This window comes from Cyclopterus lumpus, chromosome 17 (assembly GCF_009769545.1).
Source record: "Cyclopterus lumpus isolate fCycLum1 chromosome 17, fCycLum1.pri, whole genome shotgun sequence".
NCBI lineage: Eukaryota > Metazoa > Chordata > Actinopteri > Perciformes > Cyclopteridae > Cyclopterus > Cyclopterus lumpus.
Genome location: NC_046982.1, coordinates 2,993,030 through 3,016,577, shown reverse-complemented (window position 1 = coordinate 3,016,577; position 23,548 = coordinate 2,993,030). Strand labels below are relative to the sequence as shown.

Here is a 23,548-nt window from a genome sequence, read left to right as displayed (position 1 = left end):
ATATTAGTGGAGTGTATATATGTGAAATTTGTTATGATATTTTGTCTACCAGCCTAAAGCAAAGTGCACGGTACATAAAACACCGTCTGCTGGCTTTTGTTAGCTGGATGTTACCATGTGGGATGTACCTTGACTGAGCTGATTGAGGAGTTTCATTTAAACCATTTCCATTCCGTTTGTATTGTAAAAAATTATTTTATAAGCTGTTTACTGTAAACCATAAGTTTGCACATGGCACACATTGTCAGCTCAAATAAAAAAACAGCTTGAGCAAATAACCCCTATATATCTATTTTATTATTGCCTGTTAATTTTCACCCTATATATTTTGGAACTGCCCTGCTGAAATATCACAAGCAGTGTTCAGGCAGACAAGTTGATTGTGTCGCTGTTGATACATGAAAGCCCATTTTAAAATTACTGGCAAATCCATCCTAATTAATCTTTGTAATCCTGACTGACAAAAATTGTTCTTTAAAAAAAGGCGGTATTGCCATAAGGGGTTTGTTATGGAGTGGATGATCCTGTTTATGCCACGGTTACTTGCCAGTGATCATAATGTACAGTAAGTGGAGCTGATTTATTATTATATGAACACTGAATGTACCCTGCAGGTGAAACTAAGCCCAGAGTGAGATGACAATAAATTGTCACTCAAAGGTGACTTAAAATCAGAGCCTACGGGTGGACGCTCGGATGGAGGAGGCAGGGTTTATGAAATGCTATATGAGCAGCAGCACAGAGGGCAAAGGAATGAATGGGCAGAGGCTTCAATAGAACTTCTTCTTGTGAAGGACTAGGGTTGCAAAGGGGCGGAAAGTTTCGGGTAAATTTCCGGAAAGTTTCCACAGGAATTTTCCATCAGGAATTTTGAAAAAAAAACTTTAATGTAGTTGAGAACAAGACTATGCATGCCTAGCTCAGCTGGACCCTGAATGCAGCTGGTTGGGAACATTGTCTGCCAGAAACATGAACCTCTTTGTCATCAGTGTTGTGTCTGAACATTTCAGCCCTATGCCTGGCAAGTGTGAGAGCGCCAAGTTGCGTAGAGGCCAAGAGTGGTATTGCATACAGATAGAGATTTCAATTATAGCTCACAACATATTGAAAAAAATAACTGAACTAGTTCATTTTTTGGAGCTGTGAACTTAGTTCAACATTTTGAATTATGAACTATGAACTGAACTAGTTCATGTAGAAAGTGAACTTTCCCAACACTGTTTGTCATTACCTAGCATATTGATTACTTAATAATAATAATAATAATAATAATAATACATTTTATTTGGAGGTGCCTTTCAAGTCACCCAAGGTCACCTTACGATAAAATAATACAGGATAAAAGATAAAAGCATGAAAGATAGGAACAACATTAAAACTTGGTAAACTGAAGCCATGTTCATTTTAATACCAAGTTTATTTGTTTGCAGTAGACTACAGCAGTGAGGAGGACGTTGATGAGGTCCAGGAAGAAAGCATTTAGACCTGAAAGGATTCAGGGAAAAACACACAAAAAAAAAATTGGGTTGGGGGTGGTGATCATAGGGAATACACCTTTTTTAGTGAATGAACAACATTAGGACTCGGAAACTGAAGCAGCTCAATAATTCAGCTACCATTTTATTATTTACACCTGTGATTTTCCTACCATGTCAAAATGTCTTCCGTGACAAGGGCGTACGTCAATCTCCTGGTAATGTAGACCAGACTTCCTGTCCCACCAACACCTTCACAGTGTTTGGCAAATGACTACAGAGCTTGCAGATGAATACAAAAACAATTTGCATGAAGTTCCCCAACTTTTTTTAATTCACCTGACCGAGGTTTGAACAATGGGGCGCTCGCAAAAAACTACAACAAAGTGCAGACATTCCTCTGTTCGGCTGCCGATGAAAAAGCCTTTTTTGTGCGCCGTCGCTACAACCATCCCCTGAGAATAGGACCCGGTACCAGAGCCGAGCCATAACCATGCAGTGGGAAACACGGCTTTTGAGAGGCGATACAAGAGCACCCAGCATCCTAGAAAATGATCCGCGCCAAACTTGCGTCACTCTGTATCAGCTGAAACCAGCATTCTTAAGACTACAGAGTATTGTTTAAAATAGGGATGATGACGCTACACTGCAGAGCCATGAATGTGCATCTGAGTGGAGTTTAAACGCTGCACCTGCTGAACCAGTACTTGAGATGTGTGACCAGTATTACAGCTTTAATTGCTCTTGATGACTTTCTCACTTCTGTTTCATAAGATCCCGGTGTACTTCTATTCCTTCCGTGCTTCTCTGCGTTATTGTTGTACCGCTCTCCTTTGGTCTATATTCTCCTGTTCTTTACTGAGGCCTTCTTTGTTCCTCCCCGTTCTTCTCTCTTCCTCTCTATTTGCTTTAGAAATACCTCACCCAGCTTTCACAATCATCATGTTTACATAAGTCTCTCTCTCTCCCTCTCTCTCTCTCTCCCTCTCTCCCCTTCTCCCTCTCCCTCCCTCTCCCTCTCCCTCTCTCTCTCCCTCTCTCCCTCCCTCTCCCTCTCCACTAGTTTTTAGTTACATACTTAAAGTCTTCCTACCACGAAAACACCTCATGACATCGCAACATTTTTGAATGATTAACTCCTGTAGCAAATGATGAACAAGTTTTTTTAGGCCATTACATATATTTTTGGTTATAATGGTTGTTATGATGCGTTTGATCATTACCATTACAATCATAGAACCCATTTCACAGGCAAAGGACAGCTTTACTTTGTAAATGTACATCTACAGATGAAAGACGACTAAAGGCTGCTTCAGATGCGGTGAAATACCAGAGACCTTAAGTACAATGTAGCACAGAAATGACATATTGAGAGTGTGTGGAGGAATGCTGCCTTCTCTGCTTTTGGAAATTGACACTCATTTCTGATTCAAAACCTCCTGAAAAACTAATGTATTGGCCAACTTACCATAGTTCCTAATGAAGGGCACGCACCATGTTGTAAGTACAGCTACACTGTACAGCCTTTTCAGTAGGGATAGGGGAGGAAATCAATTCTTAGATGCATTGCGATTCACTCTTGAAAGATTATGTCTCTGTTTAGAAAGGTAATTAATCTAAAATTTTAAACCCAATCCTCGACATCATGATTGCCAGTGTTGCAGCGTAGCTCATCTGGAGCCTAGCGGAGCGAGTATGTGACTAGAAAGAGACATTTTTATTTAAGAGGAAGATATCAAGTGATATAGTTTGTGCACAAATAAACGCTGCAGCTTTTCAAGACCAAGTTGTTTCCCGGCTGCTAAGCGGAGTGACCGTGGCTTAGCTTCACGTCAGCTCTGGTCTTGGAGACAGGACCGAAGTGTCTCCGCTGTGGTTTCAGACCGCGGACGTAAAACGTAACGGATCTGAAACGTAATGGACGTGAATCTAACGGACGTGAATCGTGAATCGTAACGGACGTAAAGCGTAACAACGGACATGAAGCGTATTTGACGTGAATCGTAACGGACGTGAAGCATAGCGGATGTGAAGCATAGCGGATGTGAAGCATAGCGGATGTGAAGCATAGCGGACGTGAAGCATATTGGATGTGAATCTTAACGGACGTGAAGCGTATCGGATGTGAAGCGTAACGGACGTGAAGCGTAACGGATTTGAACCTTAACGGATGTGAATCGTAACGGACATGAAGCGTAACAGACGTGAAGCGTAACAGACGTGAAGCGTAACAGACGTGAAGCGTAACAGGCGTCAAACGTAACGGACGTCAAACGTAATGGACGTCAAATGTAGCGGACGTGAAGCGTAAAGCGTAACAAACGGACATGAAGCGTATCGGATGTGAGATGTATCGGACGTTATACGTAACGGACGTCAAACATAACGGACGTCATACTTAACAGACGTCAAACACGTGTTGGTTTACGGTCTAAGCTTGGCGAATGCCTCTGTTTATCTAAAATGATGGATCATTACAAATATGCTGCATTTAAAACTCACAGTAAAAAAAAAATTTGTATGTGTAGAAATAAAAAATGTTGATGCCTCACACATCGTAGCCCTCAGCCTAGACCTCCACTTCTCAGAGGTAATTGTAAAGAGACTTTGCTCCATGTAATTAGAAGTATAGTATCTTTACATTAACACGTCTATAGGAGGCGCCTCTACTGTCTCTCTCTCACGCACACGCGTACACCCACACTCGCGGTCTCGCTCCATTCTTTTTCACTATAACCTCTCTCTGTTCCTTCTTGGCTTTTTTTCTAATTTTGTTTCTCCTTTGCTTCCTTCTTTCTACTCCGACTTCCTGTCCCTTTCCCTCTTTCCTCTGCTGTGCATTTATCTCTCTCTTTTTATATACTCTCTGTCTCTGTTCCCCCCCCACACACACACGGAGTAATATGATCTCTTCTATCAGGCCGACACAGCCGTGAATCAAAAGAGAGAAATATAGTACAAACCTTAGTGGCCCCACCCCCACTGCTCTCTCTCTCTCTCTCTCTCTCTCTCTCTCTCTCTCTCTCTCTCATCTACAACATCCCAACCCCCAACAACCCTCTCCTCTCTCCCTCTTTCTCTCTCTCCAGTCCCTACCCCCAACCACACCACACAGCTCTCTCTCCACATCCCTCTTTCTGAAACAAATATACTCACTGACGAAGAAAAAAAGCCCACAATGCGATGCTGCATGAGTCTGTGTGCAAAACACTTCTACACAATGATGCTGGATTCAGAGATTAAAAGCAGCAGATTGGCATCCAGTACAGCGAGTGTAGTCATTAAATACTGAGGGTGAAATGAAACCCGGTATATTTAAAACTATAATCTCATAAAGACATAGACGGGATATTCCGTTCATGCCCAAGCTGCAGGTCAGAGGTCAGTCGGCTACAAAACTGGTCGAGAATCAGATGTGGTGCTCCAATTCCAAACTACATAATGAATGTGTAAAGAATCTACTATGTAATAATGTCATGCTGCAATATTTTTTTTCCAAACAAACAAACAAGATAAACATTTGTTCTCCGTTGGACATCACCAGCAATTACACATCACAACTAGACAGCAAAATGTTTTGGTTTTGTTTCCCCAAGATCTTTCAGGCGACCTCTCTTGTGTTTATCACAGCTGTAGGTAGTGTCTCCGTTTTCTTAGTATGTCGCATTGTGGAACTTTTTATTTATTCTGCATTTCTCAAGTGACCGCTCAAGGAGGTATAGGGTTAGGGTTAGTTGCACGTGTAAAGAAGCAATAGTGAACTTTCACAGCACACCCTGAAACACACTACCTACCCAAAACCTGCTTCAAATAAGTACTCGAGGCAAGACACCCCAGGCAAAAACTTTGGAGATTTTGCCTTCATAACATGTCTAAATACAAATTCAGGAGTTTATTTTATTATTCTGTCTATTTGTATCTGTAGGTTTTCAGCAAAAGTTACTATTAAGTAATGCCTCACTTGCATTGTCCAACTGAACATTTAAAAAAAATTGTGAACAGGGGAAGTTTCATGGTTATTTCCATTAGTGCATTTGCTAAACCTTTTTGCCTGTCTTCAAAATGTCTCTAAAGGTCGTTTTTATAAAAAAAGAAAATTCTCAGACTCGGATCCAGAAATGTCCTCTTCTGCAGCTTACCAAACTCTCCACCTTCGTTCCTCTCTATATTCTGAAGGTTTTTACAGAGGAGTTTGTTCAGATATCATTCAGAGCCTAATTTATACAAATGCCTTTTTATGGCTGTTGTAATTTATGAAGTGATACAAAGAGATATCTCAAATTACCTCTGTAAAAACCTTTGAGTGATATCTGATAAACCATGAATTTTAAACCTTGCTTTATCCAATGTTCTGAACATGTATGCACATTGGCAAATATTGAATCAGATAATGCCTCTTTGCATATTTTAACATGAATATACAACTTGTTATAAAATACAACAACATTGTCTTTATTTAAGTAATGAATTGGGGAAGGTTCATGGTGTCTATTTGTTAACATTTGTACCCTATTGGGCTTCACATGGAGCCAAGAGGTGTGGCACTTCGAAGTGGGTGGCCCGCTAGCAGAGAGTTTGAACTCAGCGTTTCTGTTCAAAGTTATTGTAGCCACAAGTCGACACCACGCTGCTGTTGCCGAGGGTCAAGCAGTAGGGAGACGCAGCCTCTCAGAGATGCTGCGGGGGAGCAGTTAATAAATGTCTGCGGGCATGGCAGGATCAGACAACCAGCCTGTGAATAGCCCCATCAATCATTAAACTGTACAGCAGCCACTCAGGGATGACAGCATACTCTGACATCACATAGTCCACTGTACTCCATGAGAGAGGTTTTCAGATTTTTATTTATATATTTTTTTAAAGCACTTGTCGAGTTAGTTCTGGTCCCACGGTGCTAAAATGATGATAAAGTACGAGCATGAGGAGTTGTGTACAGCAAAGCTTTTTACCTCGGATATCACATGATGCCGTTTCGGTTTACCTCCCTGCTGCTTGTCAGTGTGACACACGTATTCGGATCAGTTGGCTAATTGAAATATATTTGGAAATTTAATAGAGAAACAGAGGAGTCCATACAGCAGGTGAATTAAAGTATCAAAGAAAGGGGAACTAAAGTACATTTCAGTACATATATCACATGTACATAACAGTGTTGTGTACATGTGATATTGTTATATTGAAATTGTATTTATTCATCTTAATGCTGTGAAACTAAACACCAAAATGAATGTGATTAAAAAAGGTGTTGTGCAGAGATTTAAGAGTGGTTACTAATCTGTCACTTGCTCTAATAGCTGCACTCATCAGCTGCAACTAGTTAAATAATTAAGCAATTAATCACTGTCAAAGTGCACAGTCCCACTGCCTCTCGTGTCTGTCCCAAAGTACCCAGACACATCCCTTTGCACATAGACAGACAGACGTATAGATAGACATACAGATAGATAGATAGATAAAAAGACAGACAGACAGACAGATAGATAGATAAAAAGACAGACAGACAGACAGACAGACAGACAGACAGACAGACAGATAGGCAGATAGATAGATAGATAGATAGATAGATAGATAGATAGATAGATAGGTCTATACTGATCAAATATAATTAGATATATAATCATCCATCCTGCCTTAGAGGGGTCTCTCAAGGTGGCAACACACTGGATCCCTACAAGCTCCACCTCTGTCGCGAATCTGACCCTAACCTTTGACCTTGCTCTGGAGGGAGAAAGACGGCAGAGCTTCCCCGGACACCAATTAACTCCAGCATCATCAAACTGAAATGATTGAACTCCAGTCTAAACTATTTAAAGCATACAAAAAAAGAAGAAGGAAAAAGCTAACAATGCTTGTTGCCGGTGTAATTCCATTCTCACCACACTTCCTCTGTTTGTACTTGTGATTCGGTGCATATCTAAACTTAATTAGCTTTCAATTACAGCTGCTGAGGTTTTTAATTATGGGTGTCATTACATCACTGGCAACAAACTGAACCGAGAGGATGTGCTCAGAAGAAATGGTAACGGGGGTGTAGTTAACTTCGATGGCTGTTTAAAGTGTAATAAAGCAATTAATTACCACTTTATTGGCGAGGCAAGATAAAAGAATACATGGGGGGGGGGGGGGGGGGGGGGGGTAGCTGGGGTAATCAAAGTAGGACAGGACAAAGGTGTCTTATCTTTCAGACAACGGGAAGCAGAAGGGGTCTACGGAGGGTCCCTCTCTTCTTGCTTACCTTGTTGGTCCCGAAGGCCGGGTCAGGGTACGAGAGCTGCCCCAGCCTGGTGTGGTCTGACGCGGACAGAGGCTGAGGAGGAGGCGGGTAAACTGTTACATCCATGGCTGCAGATACATCCACGTCTCCGTCCGTCCTTCTATTCGCAGTTCTTCCCTCTCGTATCTCTGTGAATCTGTGAATATCTGTCTGGAAACCTGGATGTTTTTTACAAAGTTGGAGGCTTTTCGGCGACCAAACAGAGAAACAACCACGGCGGCCCGATAAAACGAGCTTCTTTTGGAAAATAAACGCAGGTTTCAAGCAGATAAGTCGGCGAAAAAAACGTGGACCGAGCGCACGGAGTCAGTGAAGTTTAGACTGATGCCTCCCCGCACCGGTGTTCATGCTCCGGTCACCGCTGCCGTGAGCAAACAAACTTCCCCGTAAACCCACTTCTTTAATACCTAGCGTTTAAAAAACAAAACGGCAACGATGCACTTAGAACAAAGCGTCGTTTCCCTGCTTGTGCCGTCGTAGGCCACGTCTCGCTCGGACAGGGGGACGCTGTAGGACCCGGTCTATCCCTGGTTGGGACTCTGTGTGTCAATGTTCCTCCGCCGCTGCTGCTGCTGCTGCCGCGCGTGTGTTCGGTGCGGAGGTGCCTCACGGACCAGTCATACAAAGAGCTCCAGCATCAAGCTAGCAAGAGTAAGCCGTAACAAACCCGGATGTGCATTTTCTCACAAAATAAAAGCTCCGTTTGTTTTCTACCCCCCGTTGACAACAACAAATAAAAGAGATTGGAAAGGACAAAGCATACTTCTTATTCAACTAACGTATTCAAACCATCCACGACTCATTATACTAATTATAATCACAATCTTGTTTACAAAATGCTGTTGCAGAACCCTGAGCGATTTTATTTTCAGAGTAATCGACATATCTGATTGCGTCCAACTTGACAAACATGATCCGAAGAAGCTGAGCTATAGAATGTGCTCCATCTAGAGGAGAAGAGTGTGTCTAAAGGTCCGGCCAGGTGTTTCTTTTGCCTAAATAAAGGTACTCAAGTGACTGAACGGGTGTTTTTTAAATTATAGGGATGCGTGACTCTTGTTCAGTGAAGTCAAAATTCAACAAAAGTCAAAACAATTAAAAGATTGTAGAAAAATCAGTATGTTGATTAGTGATGCTGTCCATGGTGCTAACACTGCACAGAGCCCACTTCTTAAAACCCAGGTCCCCCGTGCGTCAATCAGCCCTTGGTAATTTGGTTACATTATCACAAAACCAGTGCAGTATCAGCACATCAAATGTAGCTTCAAGGTTGTTGTTTGAGTTGGCATGGTGCTCGGATTCTGCAATAACTAAAATGAAGTTGTGTTCAACGATATGGCCGCTAAAAGTGCAATAAACAATGACTAACATAATTAGGGCCCTCTAACAAGTTAACCTTGCTCGGACACATGCTATCTTGTTTCTTGCATGTGGTTCGGATTTGAATTCCACCAGCAGTCCTGTTGTGTCACTGGTGGTGGAGTGTGGTCCCCACTCTCTTCAGTCCTCCACCATTATGGTGCCATTTTAATGCCACGTTGGGTTCCAGCAGCTGCTGCTCCATCAACAAGCGACTTCTCTGGGAGTGCCGGCACGAATGAGATAAGGATGCTTCTTTTTTTTTGTCACAAGGAAAAGCTGTAAGTTCCTTCCTTGTGATGTGGGATCTTTTTAACATGATTGAACAATGCCCTTTGGTCTTGTATTTACTCATGTTGAGGTGCTTAGAGACACCTGTCTCCTGTCCCTCTGCTGCCCATCCTCTCTCTCTCTCGATATACAGTTTATATCTATCTATATATATATATATATATATATATATATATATATATATATATATTTTAGATACATATATAAACTTTTCCACATCTACAGACTCTGTTTGAAGCAACAGTTTGGCATTTCAAAGGTTGGGCGGCATGTTGTACGAACTACAGTGTAAACAGCTCATAGCGATCACAGGTCACATAATCAATCGCTTATGGGGATCAAAAAGACAGGGAGAGAATCATTCCTTTACAAATGCAGTTTGAATCATTCCAGTGTTCATTTTGGTTCTTTTCACACGCGACAACATTGGGAAACATTTTCTACAAACTGTAGGCCCGCTAACCTTGATTACATTTTTGTCTTCTACCTCTAACTCCTTTAATACTACCTGAGGCTCGTGCGGCGTGCACCTTGAAATCATGAAAAAGAAAGACGCTGCAAGCGGTTTCCACTTGCTGTCAATAATGCCTGAAAAGTAACTCCACACACATTATCTTCTTGTGCACTGCACACATATAGATATGTCGGCATATGATGTTGATGAGTGTAGTGTGTAAAAACTGCATTTTTTTCCTCCAGTGAAACAGATTGTGTGTGTTTGACAAACAGAGACTATTCAATACTCAACTAACTAAGATCTGCAATGACAGAACAATACATTTCCATTTCCCGGAAATAAATACATACACACAGATGCACATAAACAAAGAGATTCTATCCCCCCCACACACACAGAGATGCACATCTCACTGATTCACACACATACAGTACACTTCAACAGATGCTCACACATGCATATTAAATTTAGAAATCCACTTACACACATGAAGTACCTGCAGACACACACATAATTGTACTTTATATAGTAGCAAAACACACCCACACACGTACACATAACGTATACGATCCAAAAACACACACACACACACTTGTATTTTGGAAACATAACCTTGGACACACAAGTACATACAAATATACACATACACACTGAGTTTATACGCACAGAAATAGGTGTCGTAAAATGTATGTTCTCTTTCACTCTCTCCCTAACACACACATGCACACGCACGCACACACACACTCACGCACGTGCCACAAGCCAGCCCACACATACTTAGTGAACATACATACAGTGGGTGTTCTGCCCATCCCCCACATACATATATGCACCCCTCCCCACTGAAAAATACATAATTCACTTGCACATTCTCCTCCCCCACACACAGTTCCTCTCTATAAAACTACACTCACACACACACAGTATACACACGCCGACCCACATGCTCATATGCACTAAACTAATCAAACACACATATACACTTAAATACTCCACATATACACATGCACATGCACACACGCACACACATACACACACAGATATAAAAAACAGATGCAAGGACACAACTGCAGCATAAACACACCATGCCAGTGCTGCACCATATGCATGTCAACTTACATTATCATACAGATATATATATATATATATATATATATATATATATATATATATATATATATATAAATATATATATAAATATATATAATGCAAACCACATACACATGCACTTAAAGACAAACACACACACGCACACACTTTACCTCGAACAATTTTCCTATTTCCATGCATGAGCTTTCTCACATATCTGATGGGTTGAAACATTAATGTACTGTAGCATTTGAATGATGTGTGTCTCATCATGTCGGGGGATTACATTATAGATTCATAGTGCAGAAATCCACTCCGGGCTAAAAACCGCCAGTCCTTTAGGTATTACAGCTCTCCAGTATGAGAGAGGAGGAGGTGCAATTTGCGGGAGAAAGACTCAAAATATTAGTAAATATTGTGAGAATTGTGTTGTTGTTGTTGTCATGTTTACTTTGTGTGACAAAGAGCAACACGTCATATCAAAAAGGGTTTCTCTGATGCTCTATCTCTATATGCAAGCAGGCTAAATATGGATGTTTTGTGCACCATTCTCTGGAATCTCCATTTCTTATAAAGTGAACCAAAAGTTGAACAACGTTTGGATGCATGGCATTGTAATGACAGTGGAGGGGAACGGAACAGTGCTGTTGTGCAAAAAGTACCGTTGGCATGACTTTTTAGTTGTGACCACCAGAAGAGTCAAATCCAGTACACTAAATGTTTGCTGTGCCACCGTCAGTAGACATAAAAAATAAAGAGCCCGCCAATATGACTCAATTTAGAAATCAAAGAGATTCAGTCACTGGGGCAACGACTGAATCCGTCCATAGTTTGAGAGGACTTTGAGGACAGTGCCAGAGATGTCCAACAGCTGACGTCACACCTGATGTATTGAAATAACTAAATGATTGAAGGTTGCTGCAACTTGATTAATTATTCTTGTGACTGTTTTGTAGAATTTAATGCCTTTTTTTAATGGCAGCGGGAGAGAGGACAGGGAATTAGGGCAGCGAGTGAGGGGGAATGTGGGGGAGGGCGCCTGGTGGACAGGTAGAGGATGGTGAGGAAGGGGCCTGGGGATGAGAGGATGGGGCTGGAGAGAGTCAGAATTTGACCAGTGTTTTTTTCTTCTCTAAGCTGCCTGATACACCTACAGTCTGATCTACTATAATGTGCAGCCCCACTGGAGTAGTTGGAGTTAAGGGCCTTGCTCAAGGGCACCTCAGTGGTGGTAATGAGGGAGCCCCCCCCCCCGCACCCAGATTTATCCTGCCGGTCACAAGCTCCCTTCTCTCACCTTTGGGTCACCACCACCTTAAAGTCAAATCCTGAATTTCTAAATATTTAAATATTCGCTCTGAACCCACTTCAAGAGAGATGAACTACAGGGTGTGAATGATCTCATGTTTCAGGTTGGTAACAGTGATGCTTTTTAATGAGCGTTAATTAACTGCTGCCCCTCGCCCTGTATCTGTCATGTATCTGTCCTCTCCCACCACTGGAGTTCTATCAAATCAGAAAGCTGAGAGACATCTGGACCCTATTTCTCGTACATGGCTAACGTGTTTAGCGGGATAATTTCGCGGATGAGATTACACAAGCCAGGGTTTTCGGTTCCTCGAAGCAAGTTTGGAAAAATCACCATAGCAACACATCAAATTTGAGCCAGATTATCCAGCCACTCCCCCTGAAGAAAGTTGCAGCTCACTTCCTCATTGATGAAGGAGCGGTATTAGTTAGATTAACGTTTTATAGGGAGAGAGTTCTTATGACGTGATGATGACTTCCTGTACGAACGCCATCGATTCTGCCCACAAGGAATCATTTATTAAAGACCTTCTGGAGCCGTACATTGAACACCACACGCCGCAGCATTGACTGTCTCACACTGTACCACAAGGCTCTGCGTCTGTATGCAGAGCCTTGTGGTACAGTGTGGTACATTGTTGTACAGTGTCGGCGATGCAGAACACTGGGAAAGCCGCTGTATGCTGTGGTTTTGGTGGAACTCATGGATGTGTTCATCATGTTCCCTGGCCATGTCCGAGTAAATGCAATACAAGTTCTACATGGTCATCTCCACATACATGAATATACACTTATATATTATCTACTTCTGAAAGAGTTGAGATAGTTATTTTATATCTCATAGGATGATGCATGCCATTACGCCGACTGCCACCAGGCACATTTAAAGAATGAGGCACTTAAAATTAGACGATACATTTTCCCAACACTGATGCTGCGTTCACACCAAAAGCGTTGCGAGTAGATTCCATGAAAGTCAATGCACAGACGAATGGATGCGAATAAAGAGGATCCACTTATCCAGACGTATAGTCGGTGAAAGTCATCGAGCTGTGTGTGCCACGGGTGATGTTATGTATAAATATATATATATATATGTATAAATATATATATATATATATATGATATTAATGTTATGAACCCAAACACGAGGGCATTAGATGTTCCAACGTTTGTGGGATTTCCACAACAAGTATAAAGCAGAAATAGTGGTTATTTGTTCCATGGTGAATGGCGGAAGTTATAAATGTTTCCATGGAGCGGGAAAGCCATGCACCCTCTCAAGCGCGAGTGAAGTGAATGAATTTATTAGATTTTGCCATGATTATGGTCTGGAATTCCTCAAATACGTTCATGATCATCTCCTGCTCCTCAGCGGAGAAAAAGAGTCTCTTCCTTTGAGTTTATTTTCCTTTGTGCTGTTAGTATGGATTCTGTGATCGACGACTTTTGAAGTCGGACGGGCACGCGGAACTATCCTGTGAACTGACGTCTGGCTCGAATTAACGAGATGGTTTGAGTGCGGATCAGCCTTTGAGAAACTGGGATAGCCTGATGTCAATCATCTTGTTAATTTTAGCTCGCTAATAGGACATTTGATCGACTTAGTTGAGCCACGTACGAGAAATAGGGCCCTGGGTCCATACCTTTAATGTTTGAGGCTTTTTGGTTTGACCGTTAGAGGAAATGAGGTGCTGTCGGGAGCAGCCAGGCTCAGATCAGAACATGTCAGCTGGGGCCTCATCTACAGCTCTGATGTAAACACCATGCAGCATGACCCTCTGCATCATACTGCATGTACACCAAGAATAAAGACCTCCTTGCTACTAGACTTAATGAGAATAAGTAGGTAACAGTAGTTAACAGTAGGTAACAGTAGGTAACAGTAGTTAACAGTAGGTAACAGTAGGTAACAGTAGTTAACAGTATGTAACAGTAGGTAACTGTAGTTAACAGTAGTTAACAGTAGGTAACAGTAGGTAATAGTAGTTAACAGTAGGTAACAGTAGCAGTGCCGTAACGGAAACACATGAGGCCCCCCTGCAGAATAACCCAGAGAGGCCCCCCCCCCATATGTAAGGGATAATGTATTGTCCGGCGGTCATTATCCAAAGATAAACGAACAGGACCCAAGCTTTTCTTTTGAGGGAAATTTATTCAATCAGAAAAAACAGCTCAAACAGAGAACAAATGTATTCCAACAGAAAAAAAACATATGCTAGGGCCTATCAAACAGCTCAAACAGAACATATGTTACAACAACATAACAAATATGCCTATATATAGTCGATACACCAGTAGGCTACTTTCTACAGGTTTGCATTTGAATACACATGTGCGCGTCTTTTAGCAAATCTGTGTGCAAAGTCTTTAACCACGCTCTTTACATCTAAACTGCGCGCACGTTTATTCTCTATGCTAAGGATGGCCAGACCTGACAGCCTCTCTTGTGACATGGAGCTTCTGAGATATGTTTTGATCAGTTTTAGCTTGGAAAATGACCTTTCAGCGCTTGCGACAGTCACGGGTATTGTCAGAAATAATTTGATGGCCGTGGCTACATCAGGCACACTTGATAGTATGGAGTTGTGTTTTATTATTAGCGTGTTCGCTAAATCATAAATTGAGCCATTTTTTATTTCCCTGATGGCGAACTCTAATGCCTGTCTTAAGGCAAGCACCTGGTCTGGGAAGTCCGCAGATAAGTCGTCAGAGTATTGCTCAGCAAGGGCACTCGCTGACTGGTACATATCATTGTCTGACTTTGACAGAGTCGATGATGGCTGCCGATAAACCGGTTGCCATGTCTCAGACAGAATCTGCCCATGTCCGTAACAGCTACACCTGGGCCAGACATGGCAACAGTGAAATGTGCCAAAGGTGGCTCACATTTGGCCGCATCGAGCCGGAACACAGCCGAGTCAGCCGACACTTAGCTGCAATACGGCCGAGTCCGCTGGCTAGTGTTGGATTAAAAAAAAAAAACCTGCGAGGCCCCCCCGCGGTGCGGGGCTGCGGGGTGATCTCTACGGGCCTGAACAGTAGGTAACACTGTATTTTGGCATGTAGCATGTATGAATAGTATATGAGCATTTAGTAAATTGTTTACGAGACGCTGTAATGTGTTGTTATGCAACTTTTTCATACTTGTTTCAGGGCTTTTGTTGCTTTTATCAGTGCAGCTGGAGAATGACATGCCGGGTGGGGGGAGGGGCAGAGGTCTCCATCACTGTTGTCTCTATGTTGTCCTTTAGCATCTGTTGATCCAACAGCCACATAATGAGTTACAGCTGTAAACCTCTATCTGCTTAAGACTACACTGTAGTGGGTTATAAGTTACTTAATGTGTGTATGTACTGCTTATGAATGCTTAATAGGTAAATATGGTCCCGGATGCAGTAGCGTGAGTAAATATTGATACAGTGTTCAGATTTAATCACAAGGATTGGTTTTGCCATTCTCTCTAGCAGTTTTATTAATACTGTACTCATTATGAAGATCTGGGAATATGGTGACATCACTACATTAACGTTTGAAACTCCTGCCGTGTGCCAAGCATGTAGGAGAAACGTGACTGTCTCTATCTGGAGTCAGTGTTCGGTTTGTTTTATACTTATTGATATTTATTTTCATCTACGCTTTGAACAGGAAGAGAAAAGGAGAAGTCATATTGAAAAACAGATTTAATATGAACTTTTATGACCCTTGTACAAAACAATATATTCTTTTGTGTGTGTGTGTGTGTGTGTGAGTCTCTCTCTCTCTCTATATATATATATTCAACTATAGAACAACTATAGAAACTGTTCAAATATAAAAAAATTCAACTCCTTCGGGAATCAAGCTGAAAGACTTTTCAACTTTTCAAATCTTCATATTATAAATTTTTTTATAGTTTTTTTTAAAAATGGGATCACAATGGAGAAAATCTTAAACTTTTAAAACCTTATAACATCTTCATACTTTCAGCTAAAGACACCATTTACATTTTTAAATGTTGACATAATCTTCAGCTATTACTGTATATTTTCATATATTTTTTATATTCTCATATCTTCAAATAATTCATATTTATATGGAATAAAAAATGAATAGGTTCCTATGGAGGAAAACTTCAAATCCGATTTTTACAATCTTTAGCTATAACTTTATAATTTAGCTTTTTTTGATAGCTTTTATACTTATTTAGCTGTCTCCGTTTTAGTTTTTATGTGTTTTTCAGCTCGTTTGAGAGTTTTCAATGTGTGTGTATGTGGAAGCTTAGAGCTGTGATGTCATCACCAGAGTGGAGTGGCGCTTCAGGATCGTGCGAAAAAAAGATTTGTAAATCGTCACTACGGCCACACTGTCTACTCTTTTTACACCATTTATGGATCAAAACGTAGGGATTCTTGTGCTGGTCCTCACAGGTGTCGATGGAATCCACGATGTTTTCCCCCATTTGTCAGGATTAACGAGGGGGCAAGTCCAGGCTCTGCCGCATAGAGCCCCATTATATCTTTCCCTCCAAAACGTCTTCTCACAGACGATCGCACCTGATTTGTAAATCGCGACTAGAGACACATCGTCTAACATACAGACCCACAAGCGGCATTTATGGGTTCGCAAGTGTCTTGTGTCTCAGGATATATAATTAGTTTGGGGTCTTGCTTTTGAAGTTCTATATGATATTAAGCTTTTTCCGAAAAAAATAAATGAATTGGAGGCTATGGGAGATATTCTTCACAGCAAAAACTCACACTCATTCTTGTTTTAGCTACATTTAGAGGACACACACAAACACACACAGAACAGCTACAGAATGTCTATCTTTCTGTCTTCCCTTTCAAAATAAAAGCCCCACAAGTCACACAGGTGTTCTCATTAGTGCACTTTGACAGACACACACCTCTCTCTCTCTCTCTGCTTCTAACAACTCTCTCCCTCTCTCTCTCTGTCCTCCCTCTCTCTCTGTCTGTCACTCTTTCCCTCCCACTCTCCCTATCTCTCTTTCTTTCCCTCCATCCCTCTCTCTGTCCTTCTCTGCCTCTCACAACTCTCTCATTCTCTCTCTCTCCCTGTCTGTCTCTCTTTCCCTCCCTCTCCCCTCTTTCTTTCTCTCTCTCCTCTCTCTCTCTGTCCCCCCTCTCTTTCTGTCTGTCACTCTTTCCCTCCCACTCTCCCTCTATTTCTCTCCCTCTCCCTATCTCTCTGTCTCTCTCTCTCTTTCCCTCCCTCCCTCTCTCTGTCCCCCTCTGCCTATAACAACTCTCTCAATATCTCTCTCTCTGTCTGTCTCCCCCACTCTCCCCTCTTTCTTTCTCTCTGTCCTCCCTCTCTCTCTGTCTCTCTATCTCCTTTCTTGGATTGTAATTCATCTCTTGGATTATTTAGATGATGCAGTTTTCCTTTCAATTTTTCCAATTATACATTTAAACAAGGATTTTCAGCAATTCAGTTAAATGCTTTTGGGCTTCAACACTTTTCAGCAGGTAGTTTGCCTTTTCTGTATTTTCATATATATTCGGCTATTCCGCTATTTTCAGATATATTCCGCTATTTTCAGCTATATTCAGCTATATTCAGCTATATTCCGCTATTTTCAGCGATATTCAGCTATTTTCCAGCTATATTCAGCTATTTTTTAAAATATTTCACTTTAAGCTTCAGCTTTTTGCATTCCAACGCATTTTCAGCAGGAAATGCTCTTTCTAGTTCTTCCAATTCTCCCTCTTCCGCCAGAACTTTGGACCACTAAGGATCCCAAAGCGTAGCTTGCAGATGCATCAAAATACATCAAAACGTGTGGCCTGATAGGGAATCGTGTGCTTTTTCGATACTAAGAGATCGGCCAGGCGCTTAGCCCCCAAAACGGTGAGAAATTGTCCAATCCACTTGAATGGGGTTTCGGAAGAGAAAACGCTAATCAACGCTAATCTTTGTGCCCACACTGTGTCTCCATACATTAAGGTAGAGAAATGATTTAAAGTTTAAAACGTTAACAAAAGGATGGAGCTTATTTGCCCAATTGGAAATTTTTTTCATAGCTAGCACAGTTTAGACAGAATCTTTGTTCGAGTCTTGGAAGATTTCTGGGCTGTTTCAGAGTTTGTAATGGGTGTGTGTGGGACGGAATTTTCAGATCTAGAGTGACAGACCAACTGCCAGAGGGTGAGAGGACAAACCGAAAGTCTAAAAAAAATAAAACGTATTTTGCCACAAGTCTCACAGTCGGCACCCTATTTACACCATTTATGGATCAAAACGTAGGAAATTTTGTGCCGGTCCTCACATGTGTCGATAGAATCCACAATGTTTCCCACATTTGTCCGGAGAACCCTTAACGAGCGAGCAAGTCCAACTCTCTGCCCATCTGCCCCCATTATAAAACCCGAGCCAAATTTTCTTTCTTTAGACAAGTGAGAGCACTTTGTAAACGGTGACTAAGCGTCATATCTAAACCCAAAAACACATGTGTGTGTCTTTTATAGAGAGATCAGAGGAGAAAGAGCTTCATAGTAACTCCGGTTATATTTACTCCACCAAGATAACCAATACATCAACACATTCGGCTCAGTCTTTCCTCTCTATTGATAATTCTATTTTGGTGATTTGATCATGTTTTTCTTTACAATGTTTTAAATTGTTTGGTAGAACTCTCTCTCCCCCCTCTCTCTCTATCCTCCCTCTCTCTCTCTCCCCCTCTCTCTCTCTCCCTCTCTCTCTTCCTTCCCCTCCCCCCTCCCTCCCCCTCTTCCTTTCCCCCTCACCTCCCCGCCCCCTCTCTCTCTCTCTCTCACCCCCCTCTCTCTCTATCCTCCCCCTCTCTCTCCCCCCCCCCTCTATCCCCGCCCTCTCTCTCTCCTTCCCCCTCACCCCCACCCCTCCTTCCCCCCCCACCTCCCCCTCCCTCTCCTTTCCCCCCTCCTCCCCCCTCACTAGATATATACATTTGTCTAAACACCTCTCGGTAGAAGCCACACCATTTAAATTTCTTGCGAAATTTTCTAGTTTATTATGGTGCTGTACAGCACACAGCCATATGCACACATATGCATACAAAAGAATCAATGCACATAGAGTATTCACCACAGACAGTTTTTTTGCTCTCAATTGGTAAAAAATACTTAATTTGTTCTCCGACTATTTTTACAGTACAAGTATACCATGCACCAATACATTGTCTTTCGATTCTTGGCTAAATATTCTGTATATTGTTCCATACTTACATAATAATATGCGTGGGTTCGATGCTGCCACACAGCAGAGGGAGGCATCGAGCTCTTGATTTAGCATCTCTGTCTGCCCGTTTAGACTGGGGGTGTAACCCGGAGGATAGGCTGATTGTTGTGCCAAGAGCCTGGCCGAAAGGCTCTCCAGACCTTGGAAATGAATTGGGACCACGGTCTGACACGATGTCCACCGGAATCCTATGTAACCTGAACACCTGGTTGACCATAATGTCTGCCGTCTCCCGGGCAGAGGGAAGCTTGGGCAGAGCGAGGAAGTGGGCAGCTTTGGAGAAGCGGTCTACCACCGTGACGATGATCGTGTTCCCTTGTGAGGGTGGCAGGCCTGTGACGAAGTCCAAGGTTATGTGAGGACCAGGGACAATGTGGTACCGGGAGTGGTTGCAGCAGACCAGAAGAGGGTCGATGTGACGACTTGTTGCGGGAACAAGTAGAGCAGGCCAGGACAAATGCTCTGGTGTCTGCCTCCAGTGACTTCCACCAAAAAGTCCGCCGGAGCATGTTGATGGTACGCCCTGACACCCGGGTGACAGGAGAAACGGGAGTTATGAGCCCATTGGAGCACTTGGGAGCGTGCAGGTGGGGGAACAAAGAGACGGCCGGGAGGCCCGCCACCGGGGTCTGGCATAGTCCGGAGAGCATCTTGCACAACCGCCTCAATCTCCCACGTGAGAGAAGCTGCCACACAGATTGCCGGGAAAATGGTACCAGGACAGAGAGCGTCGGGCTTGGTATTCTTCTGACCTGGACGGTAGTAGATGGAGAAGTCGAAGCGTCCATAGAATAACGATCACCCTGCGCTTGGCGAGAGTTTAACATCTTGGCCGTCCAAATATACTCCAAATTTTTATAGTCCGTCCAGACCACGAATGGATGAGCGGCCCCCTCCAGCCAGTGTCTCCATTCCTCCAGAGCTAATTTAATGGCCAACAGCTCTCGGTTTCCGACATCATAATTTCCCTCCGCCGGGGTCAACCGGCGAGAATAGTATGCGCAAGGGCGAAGCTTAGTGTCAACATTTCTATGAGTTCAACTCAACTCTGTAATGTCATACTACAAAGAGTTGAATGGCCTCTCATTAACATAAGTACTCTAAGGATCCAATATATATCAACATGCCACAACCTGAGGGACAGTGAAGGATTCACACACACACACATGCATAGGATATATATACAGTATATTACTGTTATTGAGGTAACATTGTTAAACTTCCATGCCACTAAAGCCCGAATCCTAGAGAGAGAGAGAGAGAGAGTTAAGGAGAGGAAGAGATAGTGTTCTGACAGCATGTCAGTTTTGCATAGACAACAATGTGGCGATGAGTTCTACTCCATTTTGACAGGTTCCCCCCCCCCCCCCCCCCTCTGATGTTGGGTTGCAACTAATGATGAGTTGTAATATCATTTAATCGGATTTTCTTTGAGCAATTGATTAATCTTTTTCAGAAAAATGTCCAACACAATTTTCCAAAGCATGGGGTGATTTGCCGAGCTGTGTGGCCCACTGCTCATCTCTCCTTTAGACGAGCAGCTCAAGGTTACACTAGCCTATACACTCAGTTGCATTGTTGTGAAATAGCCTACTCTTTTATTGAATATAAAACCATTTGGATGATGAATTTACACAATTACAGAGCAGAAAAAACCTTTGTTATGTATTATAAACAGTTTGCTGGGTTGCCAGCCCTGACTGTACAGACACTTTTATAGAAATATACCACATCATGACAATTTATAAATAGTGTTCTTCCAGTGTGTAATGTAAAATAAATATTTTCTAGTTTTACCTACAATCTCACATGGCCATCTGCACAACACTGTGTCAGCGCTAAAGTAAGGTTGGGCTCCACACTTTATCATGCTCCTATCGGGGTCAAAAACGCTCTGGCTTGTTTGCATTTCTCGAACCCAACCACAATTGTCTTGGGCGGCACTATGCACAGGATGCAGCGACGGGGGGTTTGCAAAATACAGATAGCAGAAAGGGAGGAGAATACGGTCCACATCCTGTGAGTCAGACCAGTTTTCGCTGGTTACCTAGCAACTTCACAGTGACAACAACATTTTGAAGAAGTCACCACAACCAGCCAAGAAAGAGGGACAGTACTTGTTCACTTTGGGTAGAGCGAGGCTAGCTGTTACCCCCAGTCTCCAGTCGTTATGCTAAGCTAACCACCGGTTGGCTCTACAGACAGACATGAAAATGGAATTGATCTTCTCACAAAACTATGGGTAAGCAAGCAAATTAGTAAGTTTCACAAGAGTTGGAACTATTCATTTCAGAAAGGACTTTTGTCAATAAAGTCACAAATGCATCATAGGTTAAGAAAAACAAACATTTAAAGAACAGACGAGGAAATAAGCTATAGACTCTGCAGGATTTTAAAATGTGGAATTCTCTGTTTGAGAATAGTATAGGCAGATGATTTAGGATTAGAGGTTAAAGAGCTTTTTGCTTAGGAAAGGTCTGCAGTGTGACCTGACATATTGTATAAGGTTATGGATGTCATAAGATCCCATATGATGAAAGTGCATGTGGAGGGTGTCATGCTAAATGAAATTAGTGCTTGTATCGTAGGAATGCACATAAAGATGTGTGAATATTCGGTGATGAGGTTGTAATCTTGTATCTGTTAATTATGATACCAGATTTATTAATTAGCTAATCCAATTTCATAATGGACTTTCAAAACACTTTTTATGATGAAAAGGTTGTGCCACCATCTCTGCTGAGGCGTGAGGCGTGTCTCTGATTCCTTAAAAAAAGATTTACAATGTTATCACCTATCAACGACTGCACAACTTACTTCAGTAGATGCAAGACACATGCCATTCTTTGATGCAGACACAGATTATTTGTTTGTAGTATATTACAAGGCTATCTATTATGACACACACACACCTACACACACACACACACACACACACACACACACACACACACAAACAGTCGAGCTTGTATGGCTTTTGGGGACATGACATTGACTTGCATTCATTTCCTGGAGACTTACCCTAGCTATAACCGCTACCAGACTGAACCTAACCTTACCATAACCTTAAAAGCAAGTCTTTAGGGGCATGTAACGGTCCTCATTTTACCCCCCCCCCCCCTCCCCCCCCCAAAAAAAGGGTTGGTCCCCACAATGGGACAGTATATTCAGATTCATGTCTCCACAAGAGCAGTATAACACAATATCCTACACACACACACGCACACACACACACAACGCCTGAATGGTCAATGCAATGACACAGAAAGATTGATTCAAGCTCCTAAACAGGCCACATCCCTTCATATCTGAAGAAACACATCACAATACTGAGGAAAGGCATCACAATACTGAGGAAAGGAGGGAATGGGAAAAGAAAGGTTAAAAAACACAAAGTAAACAGTTTATGATCATGTGTCACACAGGATGTTTCCTTCTTCTGCTTATTTGTCTTGTCTCGTCTCTTTCTATCCTCTGACCTTCCTATGCAGAGCTTTAATGTAGGGTCTTTACACATCAATGGTGGGAGGGATAGGCATAAAAGGGCATTAGGAATGAAAGTTGTAAATCAAAAAAAAGGTGGTGGAGGACCGTTTGCTGATGGACCTTGAAGCCAACCTAAAGAATAGCGAGGAAGGCTTCCAGAGAGATCCGGATCCCAGTATGGGCCGACTGCTGAAGGAGAGGAGGTCGGAGTTGAGCTCCTTCCTGCAAGAGAGGGTGAAGGGAGCCCTGGTCAGGTCTCATTTTCTCCAGCTGACAGACACGGATGCCCCAAGCTCGTTTTTTTCAATCTGGAGAGATCGACGGCACAAAGGAAGCAGATGACCTGCTTGAAGCTCCCAGGAGGCAGGATAACCATCGAGCAGAGAGAGATGAGGACCCATGCTGTGGGTTTCTACGCTGCTCTGTCTGGGGAAGAACAATGCTGTGAGGAGAGCCGTAAGGAGCTCCTGGAGGGTCTTCTACAGCTCAGTCCTTCAGAGAGGGCGACACTGGTTGGAGAGCTGACCCTGGAGGAGCTAACGGCTGCAGTGAACCAGATGTCTTCAGGAAAGACTCCGGGAATTGACG

General features: G+C 42.5%; 1 protein-coding gene across 1 annotated transcript in view; it reads right to left on the bottom strand.

The window, feature by feature from the left end:
* The window catches only part of tox (thymocyte selection-associated high mobility group box), a 50,812-nt gene extending 42,496 nt beyond the window's left edge, over positions 1-8,316 (bottom strand). Inside the window, 1 exon segment of the mRNA XM_034555862.1 lies at positions 7,711-8,316. Coding sequence (XP_034411753.1) covers positions 7,711-7,815 — 105 coding nt within the window. The 5' untranslated portion in view covers positions 7,816-8,316.
* Positions 8,317-23,548: the final 15,232 nt, after the last annotated feature.